The 18,267-nt window shown below is 47.9% G+C and overlaps 4 protein-coding genes across 4 annotated transcripts; 1 reads left to right on the plus strand and 3 right to left on the minus strand.

Moving 5' to 3' along the window:
- Window positions 1-4,329: 4,329 nt before the first annotated feature.
- Window positions 4,330-6,085, minus strand: EsH8_VI_000787 (uncharacterized protein; the record flags this gene model as incomplete). Its single annotated transcript, XM_083272040.1, has 5 exons — window positions 4,330-4,693; window positions 4,750-4,868; window positions 4,922-5,047; window positions 5,103-5,833; window positions 5,896-6,085. The coding sequence occupies 5 exons, from the start codon at window positions 6,083-6,085 to the stop codon at window positions 4,330-4,332; spliced, it is 1,530 nt and encodes a 509-aa protein (XP_083127214.1).
- Window positions 6,086-11,938: 5,853 nt separating this feature from the next.
- Window positions 11,939-13,195, minus strand: EsH8_VI_000788 (uncharacterized protein; the record flags this gene model as incomplete). The annotated part of the gene is made up of 1 exon (XM_083272041.1): window positions 11,939-13,195. The coding sequence occupies one exon, from the start codon at window positions 13,193-13,195 to the stop codon at window positions 11,939-11,941; it is 1,257 nt and encodes a 418-aa protein (XP_083127215.1).
- Window positions 13,196-14,922: 1,727 nt separating this feature from the next.
- On the plus strand, window positions 14,923-15,645 carry EsH8_VI_000789 (uncharacterized protein; the record flags this gene model as incomplete). The annotated part of the gene is made up of 1 exon (XM_083272042.1): window positions 14,923-15,645. The coding sequence occupies one exon, from the start codon at window positions 14,923-14,925 to the stop codon at window positions 15,643-15,645; it is 723 nt and encodes a 240-aa protein (XP_083127216.1).
- Window positions 15,646-17,521: 1,876 nt separating this feature from the next.
- On the minus strand, window positions 17,522-18,060 carry EsH8_VI_000790 (DUF3237 domain-containing protein; the record flags this gene model as incomplete). The annotated part of the gene is made up of 2 exons (XM_083272043.1): window positions 17,522-17,793; window positions 17,853-18,060. The coding sequence occupies 2 exons, from the start codon at window positions 18,058-18,060 to the stop codon at window positions 17,522-17,524; spliced, it is 480 nt and encodes a 159-aa protein (XP_083127217.1).
- Window positions 18,061-18,267: the final 207 nt, after the last annotated feature.

Consider the following 18,267-nt stretch of genomic DNA (forward strand, 5'->3'; position numbering starts at 1 on the left):
CTCAAGTTACGTGCAACAGCCCGATTATTATATGCAGGCCATCCCCTCACCAGAATTGCAGAGGGGTTCTTCGCGGTCAGAGGGGTTGGAGGTACCAGAGCATTGGGGGCGAAATAGTAGATCAAGTAGATCCAGCAGTATACCCAACATACCGTGAATACGATTGATACGTACATGACAAAGAACCTATGAGTGTGCGTGTGGGGCTTGTTGTGATATGAACGCACATTGTGCTCAAGGAGGTGAGAATAAGCCTGTTGGAAGGGAATGCAAGGAGCCTCAAGTAGTGCGCATGGTCCAACATAGGAATGCTTTGCTTGTTTTCAGTCATGCACTAAATTGGCAAGTTCTACTGCCGATCGCAGTTATAGAGCGTGGATTTACTGACTCTGTTGGATTGCCCAGTCAGAATACGGGCAGGGGGTTAGCAGTAGCCGGCCGTGGAACCCGGAGATTCCACCTCCGGGCTGTCAGTAGCGATATCTTCACCACTGCTACTGCCGTCAACCTTCATTCCTTTCTTTTCCACAGATATACAGAACCAGGGTAAAGGATTTACTAAGTTTGGTTTACTATCAACAAGGGTATCCGGTGATACCAATAGATTTCAACTACCAAAATGAATTCATCACTTTCCATATATTCAACCACTTGGAAGCTGGTTAGTTACCACTTTGCAGATACCAGATGAAGAATTAGAGATGAACCCTGCATTCCTCACATAAATTATTATTGCTAAACCATGATAATATCATAAACTACTTACAAATCTTATCTTTTGGCTTACGACACGTTGTGTATTCTGCCCGCTCTGTTATCTATCGGCATCTCTTCCCCCCGCTCCTACGGTTCGGAATGCTTTAACTGGAAGAGTAAATGGATGTCGCAGCTCTTGGGTGAGATCAGTTCAATGCTTCGCAAACAAAACCATGGTTGCAATCGCTGCAGGTGCTCTTGGTGCCATTGCCCGTTCCCTGGAATAATACTAGCCTGCCTTGCTACTCAACGAAGCTGCGGCTAGACAAAACACAATTCTGACATCTCAAGGTGAGCAGGCAGAGCCTCTTCAATTTACTTAAAGTTGTTGCATGGCGTATCTCACTTGTGCGATTAACAAAACTGAAAGATCTAGAAGCAGTTCAATGCCGCAGGAGCCTCCCATATTCTCTAGGACTTAACGCCCCAACATCGGGATCAGCGACACAGCAGCGTATTCGCAGGGGCGTAGACCAGGGATAAGGGTTTGAGGGCGTCATCAATCCAGATATAAGAAGGATGGGTTGCCCCGGCACTATGGAAGAGCAGATTTCAGTGATAGCCCTACAAAATACCTACCCACGAGAACGAAGCTACTGTGCCCTTCACTCTGCTTGCATTTTCACGAACACATATTCTCCACGGAAAGATATTAGAAACTTTCAAACACTTGATGGACACACTGTAGATCTTTGCTGAGTCCATTGAATAGCCTCATTCTCTACAATGTTAAACAGCTATGCTTTAGCGTTTGCTGCCAACCATGATTTTGACGCCATCCACAATCGCGGTTTGCATTAACACGCAGTGTCTCAGGTCCCACTCCACTTGGTTTTGTTTTATTTTGTCTCCTCACTCGAAGTAGTCCATTTCATCACCACTATGCAGAGATACTTGGATGCTGCGAGGCTTATAGGGGTAGAAATACCTCCTGGGACTAGTTGCGAAAAATGGATAAAATCTGGGCCATGGTAGGGCTTCATGGCTTACACTCACTGGGAAACGGTTGTCGTGGATACATTCCATCTGTATCACTACAAATAAATTAGTCAGGAGTATGTATTTGGCAATTTTCTTTTCTACATCTAAGTAGGGCAATGATCTATCTAATCTTCAGCGATTCTCTGCAAAGCCTGCAGACCCAAAAGATGAGCAATGACTCGTAGTATCCCCAGAAACCAAGAACACTTATGCCACAAGGGCAGCTAGATGTGAGAAGTGCAGCTAGATGTCAGAAGGAAGAATAGAATTCCAAGTTTGTTGATGCAAAATTTCTACTACTTGAATGGCTACCGAAGCTATTTAAACATGGGTTTAGAGGGGTGGATACATTCTGACACCTCTATCCACCCTTGAATTCCGGGATTCAGTTGTCTTGGCGTGATGTTGGTCATACCATAGACGGAAGAGTATCCGTAGTCATGTAGACAATGCTATGGTGTGGGGAGGACCCATGTCATATACCGAGCGGCTGTGTCGTTGCATGGGTCTTACGTAGGTTGCGGATGAGGATGCGGCTCGGGCCATCACTTGCCGAAGGTCCAGTCAACTGCATGTGCGACTCTGTCCACAAGAGGAACATGCAGGGCAAATATCCCAGCATCCGTTCGAGCGACTAATTTGGGCAACAGTAATAATAATCTACACGCTACCTAATTCTCGATGCAACCTAACTTCAGAATACTATCATTATGGTGAGAATAACACCGATCAGGAATGGCGGCGACAAATAAGCAGCAATCAAGTAGGATGCTGCCGGGTGGCTTTCATGTAGAACTGGGCGCAATGATTTCTGTTCTACTACCCAACATCTCAAATTGCGAGACAGTAATGAACGGGGTTGAATTGCTTGACTGGTGGAGTCTCAAATCCTTTATATCCCGATGTGGTGCTGCGAAGTCTTAGACAATTGCAAGCGAAGCACCTAACAAGCAGGGCCGTTTCCGAGTCAACATCAACATAGCCAACACGTAGAGAAATTATATTGGTAAGGCAAGAGACCTGAGATACACCCGTATGGAATCGCTTCGCTATGTGGCTTCATTTACCCGACGACGGATAAGCTGCATGAGCAGCCTATCTGCCGTCCTCCGCAATTCAGACCCAAGCAGCTGGGTTGGGTCTGGGATTTGATTTTCCGCGAGTCGGCTCCCTACAATTTGGGGACTTTTGTGATTGATCAACATAATCCATGCCAGGGTTGACATGCAACATGCACGTCGTGCTTCTGAATCTCTTGTCACTTGGAAACCGGTTCCCCGAGGCGCACCACGACAAGGAATATGATAGCCTGCAGTCCGAAACCAGGGCATTGGGTTCGGGACGGGGTTTTCACACGTGGAGAAAAAGCTTGACTTCAAAGATTTCGATGACTGTGGATAATATTCACATTGCGATGGGTGCTCACAGGCACGGGTTCTTTGCTATAAGAGAATGATCGAAAACCGATAATTGGACTGGGTTTGAAGTACCCTAAATCCTAGAAAACACGTTTAGCCTCCGTTGAATATCGTATCCAACTTTTTCACAGGCATAGTTGGCGAGGTTCTATCTACGAATCAGTTCTTTTGGTTATAGGCCGACTGCTTGTAGTTAGATTTGGGCGCCTGGAAAGGCATGCCCTGCTATTCAGCTTACTGTATCATCAACCCAAAGAAGAAATTCCCGACAGCGAACTTTTCCACTAGCATTTCTAAAAGAGGCGCTCTGGATGCCTCTACCTCCTAGTGTTGTCGCGCCAGCCCATCGGTTCCCACACAAGTTCCGGCTGGGGCTTCGTTTAAGAGGGGGCGGGACTGCCGACAGGGTTCTCGCGGGCGACCAAGGATATCTCACCCGAAGCTGCAGTCCAAGTGGAACTGGGAAAAATAAATGGAGAGGAGGAGAAGGCGGGGCAGGGTCACCTTGATTGTCTTGATCCTTGGTCACGCATGTCAGTTCTCGTGCTCGGTCAGAGTCCGAGTGAAAGTCGAGGTGAGACGCGGGGCGGTGTGGAGGGACAACTCCAGGACTGCTCCGGAATCTTCCCCCAGGTATCCGTATTTTATTTGCAAAATGCGGGATCAGTAACGCGGGGATTGGACACACTTGAGAAGTGGGAATTGTGAGATTGCTCGCGGCTTTCAAACGCAAACACATCGGAAACATCGGGCATGATGGCACAAGGCGGCTGGATGTTATCCTCGGCAGAATTGCTTGATCAACACTTTTTTGCTTCTTTTCAGTCTCCACTCTAATATCTTTCATTTTGGAGAAATTTCTCCAATTCCTGACCCCTCGCCGTCATCTTACCCCAACATGTGAAAAGATTCTTACTACAGTTTAAATGCAGCATGGTGTTGGGTTCACATCACCACGCAATCAATGTATACATGCAGAGACCAGATAATTACTCGCGACGCTTTTTGCGTCCAATTCATTATGACATTAATCCAATCTCGATGTGATGCTTGCTAGACCCCGTGACTCGCACGAGCCTTTGACTTTGTAGCAAGTAGGCGTTTTTATATACAATGCGCTCCTTCTCATGGGTATCAACAACCACGGGGTTCAACTTCAAGTATCTAGTAGCGCTTAGACGAGGTATCTGAAACCCTTGCCCATCTTGCGCGCTGCCTCAATCTCATCGCTGTTCGTATTATCGGCCGTTTGGTTGGCGGCATCACCCTGAGCCTCCCAGGCGCGTTCACCCTCCTCAAGTTCCTTGTTCAAGTTGTCAAGGATAACCTTGAAAATGTAGCAACCGATAATGGTGACACCGAACATGGCGGTGACAATACCGTAGCTCTTGCGGAAGCCGTTCTCCTTGAGGTTCCAGACGTAGGATCCGGCGACGTTACCAAGCTGACTGAAAGCGTTGATCATAGCGATGGCAACAGCACGCTTGGCGGGAGGACGAGGGAAGGAAGAGGAGATCCAAGAGTAGAAGACAATGAATCTAGACGAACGCGTCAGCTAATGTTTGGTTGCCGCGGGAGTTCAGCAAATACTTACCCGGCATAAGAGCTGGCTTGCAGGAAGAGAGCAACGTAACGAGCGGCGACGTTGAGAGTCGACATGGAAATAATGAAACCAACGAGACCGACGCAGATAGGTCCGACAATATGCCAGAACTGCCAAAAGTTAGTATATTTAGATCATCAAATAGGTTCTGGAAGCAACATACTCTTTCCTGGGTGCGGTCGGCGTGCCAGGCGTTGATAAGCGACACAATGCAAGAGAATGCCCAAGGGGGCGAGCTCATCAGCAGAGTTGGCACATATCCGAACCCAAGAGTACCAGTAAGAGTAGGCTATATTCGAGTCAGTTGAAGAACATCTTGTAGGGACAATCTGGTGTAGTCTTACGAAGAATGCGTTGAACGACAGGCCGACAACGTAGGCGGTGAAAGTCAACATCATGATGTAGATCTTCACGTCCTTCACGGCCATGATCAGACCATCAAGAGGGCCCATGTCAGCCGAGTCGGCATCGGCTTCGCCAACATCCTCTGTCATACGCAGCTGCGCAACGTAAAGCTCTTCCTCGGTGAAGCCCTTGGAGTTGGTGGGCAAGTCGGGGAGGATAAAGGCGGCGGAGATGGCAACAGCCATGGTGATAGCACCCTCGATCCAGAAGAGCCAGCGCCAGGCAGCGTGGCCAAGGACGCCCTGCATGTTGGACAGAACACCGGCGCCAATCAAGGCCGAGAAGGCGTTGGAGATGAGATTACCACAGAACAAGATGGCGTTGCGGGTCGTCAGCTCGCGGCGGGTGTACCACTTGGACAGGATGAGCAGAGCTCCGGGGAGGAAGGCGGCCTCGATGAAGCCCAGGAAGAAACGCGTGGCGACCATGCCGCCAAAGTTGTGCGTGACACCAGACAGGGTTGAGATAACACCCCAGATCAACATGGCAGCGGAGATGTACCAGGATGGGCGTGAAATCTTGTTGATGATCATGTTGGAGGGCACCTGCATGAGAATGTAACCGACATAGAGAATACTCAAGCAGGTGGCATATTCGGTATTGTCCAGCTTCAGATCATCCTGAAGACCGCGGAGACGGGCAGCAGCAATGTTGTTTCTGTCGAGGTAGTCTGGAGTTCAAAATATGAGTATTTCTCAAATGACATCGTGAAGGATTTACAGTGAACCGTACTCATAATGTAGATCAGCACGAACAACGAGCATCGTGCGTCCAGCTTTCGCTTCATGCTCTTCTCAACAGCCACACGACGCTCCGGGCTCATGACACGGGGCGCGTTAGGATCCGCGTACTGAGGCTGGTTCTCGACATTGTCAGCGTGGACGCCCTTGCTGACGTCCGCCTGGTCGATCTTGTCGTCCATGTTAGTTGTCGTTGTGTCCGATCTGGCTCTTCACAACAAAGGGAACTGGCTGTCGCAGAGGAACCAGGGTTTGAGAGACGGGTGAGGATCAGATGGCGTCTGGATTGAGTCGAGATAAACTCAGAGACGTGTTAACGGACGGGAAGTTAAAAACTTATAAAAGAATGACAGGCTTCGGTCAAGTCCCGACTGTTGCGGGGGAACACTTAACCACCAACCCTCAACAACATTTTTAATGTGGGGTTCTACCTGTTGTAACCCGCCGTGCAAGGTGCGCGCGCGCGTGGCAAGTAATAATTTGAATCCGCCAGGATAGGGTTCGAGTCCCCAGTCACTTCAGTCCAGGTGCTGACCGCACGGCGGCCAACAAACTCCTGTGAATGCAAGCTGCAATGGGGCTTCTTCGGCCGCATCAGGATGACGTGGGGATATACCTATCCACGGGGAAGCAGGACGGACGGGGGATTCGGGGAGAGACTAGAGTGGTTGAAAACACAGAGGTGACTCGCGTTCGCGTCCGCGGGGAACGTCACCTTGCATCCCGGGGACTTACCATCGAACCAGCATCCATTTGCCCCATTCTCCAAAATCCGGGTCTGTTGGTCACATGGAATGCTGGAGGGTTCCGAAGTGGACTCCTTGGATGGCTCTCCCCAACTTCTTGTGTATACTCCCCGAGGGGATCCCACAACTCCTCTTGGACGAAAAAACTTCGCGTGACTGGGGAATCTTAACAATGAAGCTAGGACCGATGTTTCCACCAAAGCACTCCGCTGCTTGGCCGCCAATTCGTCTCAAGTACTGTGAGATCCATAGTCGTGCGTCTGGCCGACGGACGGGCATCTTCTCCGCAGGTAGGGTGGAGGAACTAGGATGAGGAGGTAACGTGGGGAAAATTCGACCAATGATAATTTCCAAAACAAAGTGAGACTTGTGCGTTTAGGGACAAGGTCGACGGCGCTCTTATCCTAAACTGGGACTTATGGCCGACAAACCAGCAACGGGACGCGGAGCCTTGCGGAGTTAAAAACCAGGTGTGACGTGAGTGAGCCGTTTCGAAATCTCCTGTCTTTTCCGAAGCCCAATTCTAGCAACCACAGCTCGGATGCTGTGGTCTTTTACAAAGCCACTGACGCATATGGCATTCTCCATACCATATTTTGTGACACCACACAATTTTGTACCTATCCAGAGTCTTGGTTTGGCCCTTGAATTAGCAAGTCTCGTGTCTGGGATGCAAAATGTGTGTTCATCATGCGCGTCGAACATCGACTCTGAGCCAAGACTCTCGAGTTGGGACAAGGTGGCGTTCTGCCAAGTTCCGAATTTTCAACGACACGAGCAATTCAATTAAAAATTGTTCGCCGAGCTTGGCGGTCTTGGCCCGATGCGAACTCATTGCGGGATTGTCCTCCAGATTATAAATCCTCCCGTTCCTCCGAGGGCGATGGAAACCTGGGTAGGCCTGCTTGCCTCTGTGCATATTAAGTCGGGCGCTCGAGTTGCCCCCCTTCTTACTGTATCTGGTCTTCCAGCGAAGCCTGGTTGGTGGTTTAAAAACTCGCCACAGGCTGGTCTAAAAACCTTGAGCTGATGCCGCGCCGGTAAGAACACCTAGGTGCCGGGTAGAACTCCGTGGAAAATCTCCAGAGATGGCAGTGTTCCCATTTCATCTGTTGCAGAAGTCTTGCTTCAAACTGATCCGCATTTGAAAGTCATTTGAACTGTCCAATGTTGCCTGATTAGCCCAGAATACGAATGATATGGCTTACACAGCACCAGCCTGCACGCAAAACATTACCGGCTGCGCCGGCTACGTTTTGCGAGGCATGGAATAAAATTCTCACATCATTCTCCGCGAGGATAATGCAAGAAATGACAAAAGTGCTGTTTCAGCAGTTGCAGCTACTGCAGTTGGGGGGGGGGGGGGGGTAACCTTCCGATGAACCTCAAACTAGACTCCTCTGGCGTTGATGTTGCATGATGCCAAAAACCAACTCTATTAACCAATCTTTTACCACGTTTATTTGCGCAAGCGTCCACGAGCCGTTTGAAGTTCTGGTTCGTTTCTGTATTGATCACTTTAGACACAGCTATTGTTCTTGGCATTTGTATCGCTTGCAATCAGGCCGCAAAGATTACCACCAAGTTAGCGGTAGGCAACGCCATGTCACTCGGCTGCCCTTGAAAATAGAGTATCTTCATGGTGCCGTTTGGGTCTAAAGTTGATCGAGCAACATAGATTATGATATGGCCATGAAGACTTCGCCGTCTATGCACGTTCAAACCGGACATTTGATTTGGTCGCGTCGTTCTGGTATTGCCGGGCCAGTAACGAAGTATTTCATGAGAGAAGAGGTATGTTGACTACTAGTCTATATTCTGAACGAATACAGCTCTTCCTGTCTTCCACTCCTCCTCAATGCCTCTCAAAAGCGCTTGGACGTAGACCTCAGCTGAGTTCGACTCCAATACTCTATTGCCGTGTCTGATTGACCGATGGTTGAACTCATTACGAGGGATTCTTCCAGGCGCGGCCCCAATTAGCAAAGGGGAACTAGTCCATATCGCGGCAGCTCCTTTCATTGAATTATCAAAAGATTCATGACATTGTCGCGCCCGAGTCTCCGCTCATTAATAACCTTTCGGCAGCCGCTTCGTCGTCTTCGGAGTCTTCGTCGTCATCTCCACTCATCAAATCAATAACCAGAACTGATCCTGAGTTCAATTTATCGAGCTGAAATCCTGCCTGTAAGACATTGGAGACGTCGAATATGCACCCAGCGACATCGAGGCTGATATCAGCGTCTTTGAGTGCCAGGCAGACAAGACGAAAGTGCTCGTGATGGATATCTTGTACATCTGCTCCCTCTTGATCACCATCAAATATCAAGACAACATTGCTGTGGCTGAAGCAAAAGGATTCGTTGACTTCAGGCCGAGCTACATCTCTCAACGCCGCGGAGAGCTTCGCAGGTTCGGTCTGAGCGTTGGCTGTTAGGCGCGTAAAGATGCGACCGTTCAGTAGAGCTGTTGCCGTGCTGGGATTTGACGGAGAAAAGATTGAGACGTTTGGCGGTAGAGCTGGAGCATTCTGAGCTGAAGACCCCGCTGCATTCTCTGTGCTCGCCTTCTTTATGGATGACATTTTTGCAATTTCCGAAGATTTTGTTCTCGTTAGTTGAGACCATCGCAACCTTTGCTGTCAGACAAGCCGACATGCAGAATTTTTTTGTGATGACTAAGCTATTGATGGCTCCACATAGCCGAAGGGAACATGGAGAGATCCGGAAGGCACTCGAGGCAGTTCAAGCAAGTAGCCAAATTTCATCGGTTGAAACGTAGCTGTTTGTGGGTGGTGATTTTATGTCTGTAGTTAAATATTTTGGACGATAATATGTAAGACCTACCAAATCAGGTGACCTTGACTTCATCATGGGTCAATCTTGCCAACACCACCATCAGTGCCATCGTCACCCATAAGATACCCAGATGATGAATCCCAAGTCTCCAATATTAGCCGGCGTGTCGTATTTTATTCATAATTACCGAATAGTTCGTTTATTACCAGAGAGAGTAATTTAGGTAGCCACCTTAGTTTTCATTCCCATCTAGTTACAGTCCGCCACTTATACCCCAAACCTTGCACTAGAAACAAAAGCTCCAGATCAGTAACAGAGACAAATTGGCCTAATTAAAACATTGAACAAGGTGAAACTGACTTTCAATTGCGCTTCATGATCCTCGTAACCTTAACCCCTGTTTTTCCATTTAGTTATGACTAGCAACAATGCAGTGAGCAATCGGCTCGATCATACGTTTCCAGAGTCCAAAGGCTACGATGCCCCAAGTCAATGGCATTCAATATACTGGTAACTCGTATTATCTTGATCAATTCCTAACTTGGTTCCACTATTGTACACTATTGTTACTTTCGTTCAGTTTTACCCAGTCCCATCACTCGACGTTCCGATGAATCTTCTCAAGGAAAGAGGTAGCCAAATATTGTCTTTCTCAGGACATGACCTTTGGCGACCCAGGGTTTCGTGTTTGAAGTGAGATAGCATCATAAAGATAGAATTTGCACTTTTCTATGGTGATCATTCTAAGAAAATAGATATTGGTGTTTCGTAGACACAATCAATTAACCCTATATTTGTCTATGGTTCACCATCTTTTGGGGCCTTGTAGTTTTTGATGTTACGTTTTTTAATCCGAAATATGAAATAAAGAAAATGAGACATTTTGCATAACACTCGAGGGATCGCCCAGGTCACTGATCAACGTGTCGACCCAAGTGATATTGAGGTGAGGCTTACAGGACGTTGATAAACTCCGTGAGCTATGCTTGCCCTGAGGATTCAAGAATTTAAGAATGGCTGCATTTGAAAATGATCCCGCAAAAAGCGATTCTGTCGGGAATTAAATAGCCTTGCTTAAGATGCCGTCATCTGTCGTAGTTCCATTCGCTTCGATGCTTGTCCTCAGTTAGGCGATAGTCAGTTGGTCACATCACGGGACCTCTACTGGCTGTTGCAACCCTAGAGCAAAAAGCCACAATTGACACCATTGACGTCTTCATCGAATGCCAAGTGCAACTTGATCTGCGAAGTGATGCAAGAAGGGTCCTAGGCAGCGCAACGCCCGCCGATCCCACTGATTGTCGCACACGCGATTGGACTGCGCCGCACGGGGTAAATCTGAGCCTTATGAGCCCACCACCACCACTCTCAGAAAGCAATCGAATAGAGCGTCATAAGTTGTGTCGCATGATTACGGCAACCAATAATTTGACAGTGGCTGGCGTGAGGCAATGTTGGTTGGCGGTGATTACTATTGGCGATGGTGATGCTCGATCTTCAGTCAGCTGGCATTCTGAACCAAAATTCGCTTGCAATTAGGGGAAATGATGACCATGATAACCTCTTATTTCTACTTGCAGATGACGTAGTCATATTTAGTCTTAGCTTTGATCGGCTTCAACGATTTCCAAGTGACGTTGCTGTGTTCACTGCAAAGCGACGTTGATATCTACTTAAACTCTATTAAATCCGCTTCAACCCCCAAACAGAAAACTTTCCTATCATCAAAGCAAACTCAACAGACATATTCAATCAAAAAAACCATCACTAAGAATTCACGATATCCGCACTCAATAAACAACACTTGAAAGACATCATGGCTCCCAAGTAAGCTTGCAGGACTGAGTCGACTGTCCTTGAATCATTGGACTAACGCGAACAACGCAGCTTCAACAAACGTTTCTCATTCTCCCTCTCGCCCGCTTCCAAGGCTACAAAGCGTGTGATGATGCAGCGCAACGACAACCGACGTTCCTTCGATTCCCAGGCTAGTGCATCAACTCTCGGCGCTATGCCGGTTGTCGAAGTTGAAAGTTACTTGGCAGCTCCAGCTGCTCGCTGGACAACGGCGAATCGGATTTAAACCGATGAATAGGCTTACTTAAATTGGACTGTATAATGCACAGATAACGCTGGGGGGGATTTGATTCTGAGCTGTAGAAGTGTCTGATCCAGGTCACACTTAGCGAGGCTTTGCGGATACCCGGATTGATACTTTCAAAATATTGACCACGTTCTGACTTTCGCAACATTTCTCACACATTTAATGCTACAGATGTATAACATTGTGAGCGGATATGAACAGAAATAAAGTGATAATTAACTCAGCCATAGTTTTGGCTTTGTGGTAAATGCTGCGGTTGGTCACATTTCACTTGCTGGTCAATGAAGGATAGATTCATCAGGCAGTACGCCAACTAAATTTCTAACCGGATGTTTAATCATTGTGTTTTTTTGGGGTTGACAGACTAGTTAACCATGTAAACGAATACTAGGTCCTCGCAATATCCCTCCCTCCCAACCAAACAAAAAGCCAGCTGATCGAGATCATCATTTTCCTCCTCCAGCTTCTTGTCCATCCTAGGCTCCCAGAACGCCAAGCCAACCATGCGCTCATACCAGTCCACTCCTTGCGGCCACCAATGATACCATCGCGGCGGCCCAAATAAGCTAGAAGAGCTCTTTGCTTGTAGTTGAATGGTGAAACACGTCCATCTGAGTTGAGTGCATTGGTGAGATACTCGCCTTTCTGGAGGGCTACTTCTGCTAGTGTGGGCAAAGACTCTCCTTCAATATCAGCGGCATCGCCCAGCGCAAAGACCTCCTCCATCGAACTCCCATCCAAGCGCAATACACGAAGAAACTTGTCTGTCAAAATGCGAGGCAGCCCATTCTTGGACTTCTTAACAGGCAACTTCTCGATTAGCGGGCTCGCCTTGTTTCCTGTTGCCCAAATGAGCAGTCCATACGGTAATCGCCCATCTTCTTTGGTGAAAATGGCATCAGCCTCGACCTTTTGGATGTGAGAACCCGTCATAATCTTGACGTATTTCCCCTCCAATGATGTCGTGGCGTATTCGCTGAGACGGGCGTCAAATGTAGAGAGGATCTTAGGGGCGACGTCGTGGATAATGATGTTTAGCTTCCCGTCCAAGTGAGGGAAAAGAAAGCGCATATCCTCAAACCACAAATCCCACAATTCGGCAGCTGCTTCAATGCCGATGGCACCGCCACCAATAATTCGAATGTTGAGAATGTCTCGCTGTTCTTGCTCGCTGATCGTGGGAAGGGAAGCCTTGTCTAGCATCTCAAGAATACGCTGCTGGATCAGGCGGGCATCATTTGTTGTTTTGAGAAAAAGTGCATGCTCTTTAGCTCCGGGTGTACCGAAGTCTTGAGTAGCGCATCCTGGTGCAATGCAGAGTTTGTCATATTTGACCTCGAAGCTGATAGGGTCCTCATCGCCGGTGCGAGCGTCCGTCTTGCACCGAACAACGCGTCGATCAAAGTCGATGTCCTCAGCGATGGCCTTGTAGTAGCTCAAGGCCGTCCTGTGCTTCCGTCGGACTGGCTCTTCGGCGAGACGGAAATTAAAAAGCCCACAGGCTGCACTAGCAAGCAACGGAGTGTATTGGATGGTCCGGATTGGCGAGATGACTTTCACGTCGTACTTCTCTAGAGACACCTTCTGGGAGAGCGTGAATCCACCCCAGCCGGTGCCGATGACGACGAGAACTGGTTTAGACATATTCACTTATGTCGGTTTATGATGCCAATGGAAGAATTTTTATTGTGTCGCCGGATAAAGACTTTGTCTACTTATGACCCTTTCGTGTCTGGTTCTTATCGAACAGAGGAAACACAAGTCTGACGTCACAGCTATTGAAACTGTAGCGGACTGTCTACATTGTTCGGTGGTGTTCTCGTCTTCGGGACGTCATCGACTTTTGGGGAATGGAGATGTAACTTTTGGGGCATGTATTTCGGAGGTTGGCAGGCGATTCGGGAAATTTGACTGGGTGGGCTCCTTGCTCCGAATGCAAATGCCGGGAGATCTCCGTTTCCCACCCGGGCCCGCTTTCAATGAAGGGATTGGGTTGGCACGGTCACTGAAAGACGGGGGCTAGGATTTGTCGACAAACCATAAAACTGGCAATGGAGGGGTTCGTACGAAGAGCGGACGTGCTCGGTCGCTGCCTTACCGGTAGTTGTTATCTTGTTGAAAATTGGGTTTGGAGTAAGACGAAGAGCAAAACAGAGAGTTTGGGCAGGAAAAGTAAGAGACCCTTGGCCAATGTTAGCCGGAGAACTAAAGTGAGCTGCGGCCGGAGTCATAGTGATGATGAAGCCCCAGTTTCCTGTTTTTGCTTTTCGGATGGGGATGGTTTCCCCCCCCCCCGCAGCAATCAAACAGGTTTGGATGGTCTTAAAACCATGATGGCGACCACATTTAATAGTTTGGCCAGGTTGCCTTGGTGTTAAAAATACTATTTCCGCACCCTTTTGCCCGTCGGCTCTGGATAAGAAGGCGAGCAAATGGGGGTTTCGGAGGTTCAGCCAACAATGACAACGATGGCTCGGCTTAATACCTGAATCCCTGATTGGAAACATTTCTTTTCAACCGTCACATATGAATAGGGGCACAGACTATGTACACATTAGGTACTTTTGTGGAATTTTTGAGTTGTGAGATTCTGTTATATTATCAAAAATGGGGCATTTGCCCGGTGCTCTCGAAGGCGGTCTGTGTGCCTATTGCTGGTACAGGCAACAAGATGTAAAGAAATGGCTGATATCGTCTATTGCAGCTACATCCTAGCAACCGATATCAACATTAATTTTAGTGATCAAATACGCTACAGCCATGCGCATCAACAGCCACATTGAAATGGCCTTCTCCGATACGAGTGCTTTCAGTGGGAGCTTTAGCTATTGAGGTGCTGGTGCATGCTGCACGCCAATTTCGGACGAAAATAACCAAGAGATGTTGAAATTAATTTTCAAGTAGGGAGAAAGAAGAGAATTGCAAGTAGTAACTGGCTTCAACAGATAAAGGCTGAAGAATTTCATCTTATAATTGCAGGCGATGGGCGCTAACTCCTGGTATCTACAACGTAGTGATCAGTTGTTCCAGTAGAGATAAAGTAGGGCCATGACGACTACCATCTCTTGACCAGAGACATGGCAAATAATTTGATACAGAGGACTGCGGTTAAATGGGAAACTGGTTGAAAATGTGTGCATTATGCTACAGTGAGGGTTTGACTGCTATTATCGTAAGATCGATCTGTGGACGCTGCCAAACTTGGTGAGCTGGTGTGGTCTGAGGTGGTGCCCCACTGCACGACTTTTACCGATAGTGCCCTAAGCCGAATTTGGATTCGGCAATAGCATGCCTCAATCCTGAAAAATCTTTGGCACGATTCTGTCTCATCCCAAAAGCTGCAGCGACTTATCTCTATGTAAAATGCAAAGATGGAGGAACTTCCTATCCAGCCCTCAGGCCTCTTCTGGCAAAACGACTTCATCACGCCTGAGCACGAAGAAAAGCTGATCCACATTTTCCGGACGAAGCTCACGTGGCCGGAACGCTCCGGCCGGTTGTCGCTGCACTACGGCTACACCTTCGACTACAAGACCTTCGGGATAGACCCGGATATCCCGTTCAACCCGTTTCCGGATTGGTTGGAGCCTTTGATCCCCACTAGAGAGGGCAAACCACCGGTTCAAGTCTGTCTGCAGCATTACCCGCCTGGTGCGGGTATTCCGCCGCATGTTGACACGCATTCTCCGTACGATCAGCTGTATGCGCTATCTCTGGGATCACCGGTCATGATGCAGTTTACGCGGCCTAGGGGCGATGGTGAGGAAGACGAGAGGGCTGAGGTCGACCTAACACCAAGGAGCATGCTGCAGATGTCAGGTGACTCGAGGCTTCACTGGAAACACGGCATCAGGAAGCGGAAGACGGATACCTTGTCTGATGGAACGGTGCGCACGAGGGGGGATCGGTGGAGTATCACGTATCGATGGATGAGAGAGCCAGCAATATGCAACTGTGGAGATGCGAAGCTGTGTGATACAGCGCAGAGGAAATTGGGAATCGAAAAAGAGTATCGGTGGAAGAAGGATGATGCAAATGGTACGAATGATGAAGTAAACCAAACGACAGACAATATGAAGACACAAGCAGATTAAAGCCACAATATGTAGCCCCTTGTTAGATAGATTCCAGTGCTTTCAAGAAAAGCACCTATAAACACGCCCGGAATGACAAACCGGGGCGTTTGTAATTGAGGTAGCACGAGGTTGACACCACTGGCAACGGGAGGAGCCTGTTCTTTCCGAGCTCTATAAATGTACCGAGCTAAAAATCGAAGACGGCCATCCGAAAATCCTACAGAGGGGCTTGAAAAGGAAGAATCAGATAGGTGTCCAAAAGGCGGTACAAGCTTGTTATGTAATCTCATTCGATTTTAGTTTAGTTTGAGTCTCCTAGACCGACTCGTCTGCAAGAGCAGCCGCAACGACAGAGACAGTAACTAACGATTCGCCCTCATCCATGATAAGTTGATCTACAGCGTGTTTCAGCCGTAGTTGGGCTTCTTATCATGTCCACGATTCTCTCTTGAACAAATCGCCCCACGATGCCGCCCTCAACCGAAAAGAGAAGGGTCTCAGGATAAATAATATTTGGGAGATTAGTTGATGCGCAACGCTTAGCTGAATCCAGGATTTGGTCTCTTCAGACTCCAGACATGCGACTGAGGTGTATTCAGCTGAATCTTTAAAGAAGTGATTGATGGTGGTGTTTTTGGTCGCTAGTAATAGTTTAAAAAGAAATATGTGCCTGAAACTCATCATGGACAGCCTAGGAGCCCTAGTTGGTCTCTATGGTGCTGTTATAGGGCTTTTTGACACAATGCTTCCACTCCTTCAAATAAGCCGTACGTTAGTCCTACGCCTCTTCTTTGGAAAATCGAGTTTAATCTTCGAAGAGATTTTTATACTGTAAAAGACGGAGACCCTCAACATACCTCTGTCCATAAAAACCCTGTTTGCCGTTTAATTGACACAAGAATTCGAACAGAAGATACTTTTTGCTATGATATATGTAAGAGTTGTTGATACTCGAGCTCGAAGTTTCCTCTGGAGTAAACGACGGTTCTGAGTTCTTTTAAAAGATCGCCCTTGTGCTAGGATCGTAAGCTTTCCTGCATGAAGCAAAGCTGGCATTGTCAAATGAGGGCTTCGTAAATGTTGACGGAGGAACACAATACTGAATGAATGAATGCCTCGAATTCCAGGTTTTCGTACCTCATTTGGAACAGCGTCCTGATGTTTGACTGTATCCTACTGACATGTACATAGGTGTACCAAGAGGCTCTACCGGCATGATGTGAAGGTATCTTTGGGGCACCGCAGGACCGTTGACTCTTTCGTGCAATTGGAAAGGCCACCAACGATCTTGGATTGGGTTTCTGGGGAAACAGCTCTTGTTTTGTCAAGATGTCTCGACGAGACTCCCAACTCCTATCCGTTGAGTGAAACTCGGGACCTCAATGAGTTTTATATAACAATGCTCTCAAGGTATGGAAACATTATATTGGCATTTGCTTTATTTTAGGATTCTTAGGTAAAGCTTTCTCTCTGGTAACTAGATCGAAGACTTGCATAAGACCCCCATCATGTCTTCTGGAGCAGGCACGAATACACCGGTTACTTGGATCTGTTACGAAAAGAAAAAGAAAAACGACAGGGCCAATACTGCAGCAATGTCCGATTTTCCCCCGAAAGTAAGCGTTGCTGGATATAGTTGCATGCAATGACAGGCTCATAGCTGGGGCAGACTTGGCTTCCTAAATGGGCTACACCTAATGCGATGTGCAGCCAACCCCCACGACAGGGTAATGCTAGAGGTCAAGTTGCCAGCAAGTAGTCAACAACACGGACAATCCAATAAGTTGAGCACATATATAGATGCGTAGCAGTAAGTTGGAACCAGGGGTAGCGGACAGCGGTCTGACAGATAGCCCGCGCTTGCTGCGGTTGTTTCTTCTTTATCGAACAACCATTACAGGTCCAACACCCAACCCTCGATGGTCACACTGCCATTCCCAGATGTCAACACACCCACCGAGACAACATTGTTCAGCCAGTAATAATCCTCGCTTCCCGTCTCAAATATCTGTCTGAGGTAAATCTTTCCATTCGATTGTTTCGATCCACTTGTCTGGATATAGATGTTTGCACCATCAGCGGTCCTCAAGTTGTACCGCGTATCAGGATGAAATACACCCCTTGAGTCGGTGAGACCCCAGTCGGCACCAAGATCAAGGACGGTACCTGTCGTTGCAAATTAGAATCAACCTAAGATGAGATGCAAATGCAGTGGGATGGCTCACCGTTGAGCCGGGGACCGCTAAAACTGCCGCCTATTATGGGAATTGCCTTGCGATCGCTATATATCCCGGTACCAATCTCAATTGATGAATTGAGCAGTGCGGTGAGAGTGTAGAGGTAAGTCAGTTTGGGAGCCTGGGGTTCCGTAGTATCTTGTGCGACGGCGGCACAAGCACTAAGCGCAGTGGTGAAGATCCAAGAAAGATTCATGTTGAAGGCTTTACCACGAAGTTGCGCTTTACGTCTGCAGGTCCCACTGCGGCACAGTCTCGCTTTTGTACTTCAATTGAGTGCACCTGGTATTTGCCGAGTTCTTGTCCCGAAATTAAGACCTTTCCCCTCTACCAACCCCAAGGAATCGAGTCAGAACCATACCGTGCATTGCGGGGTTTCCCCGAGCCCTTTCGGTCACTTTGT

This window comes from Colletotrichum jinshuiense, chromosome 6 (genome assembly GCF_051148585.1).
Source record: "Colletotrichum jinshuiense chromosome 6, complete sequence".
In the NCBI taxonomy this organism is placed as follows: Eukaryota; Fungi; Ascomycota; class Sordariomycetes; order Glomerellales; family Glomerellaceae; genus Colletotrichum; species Colletotrichum jinshuiense.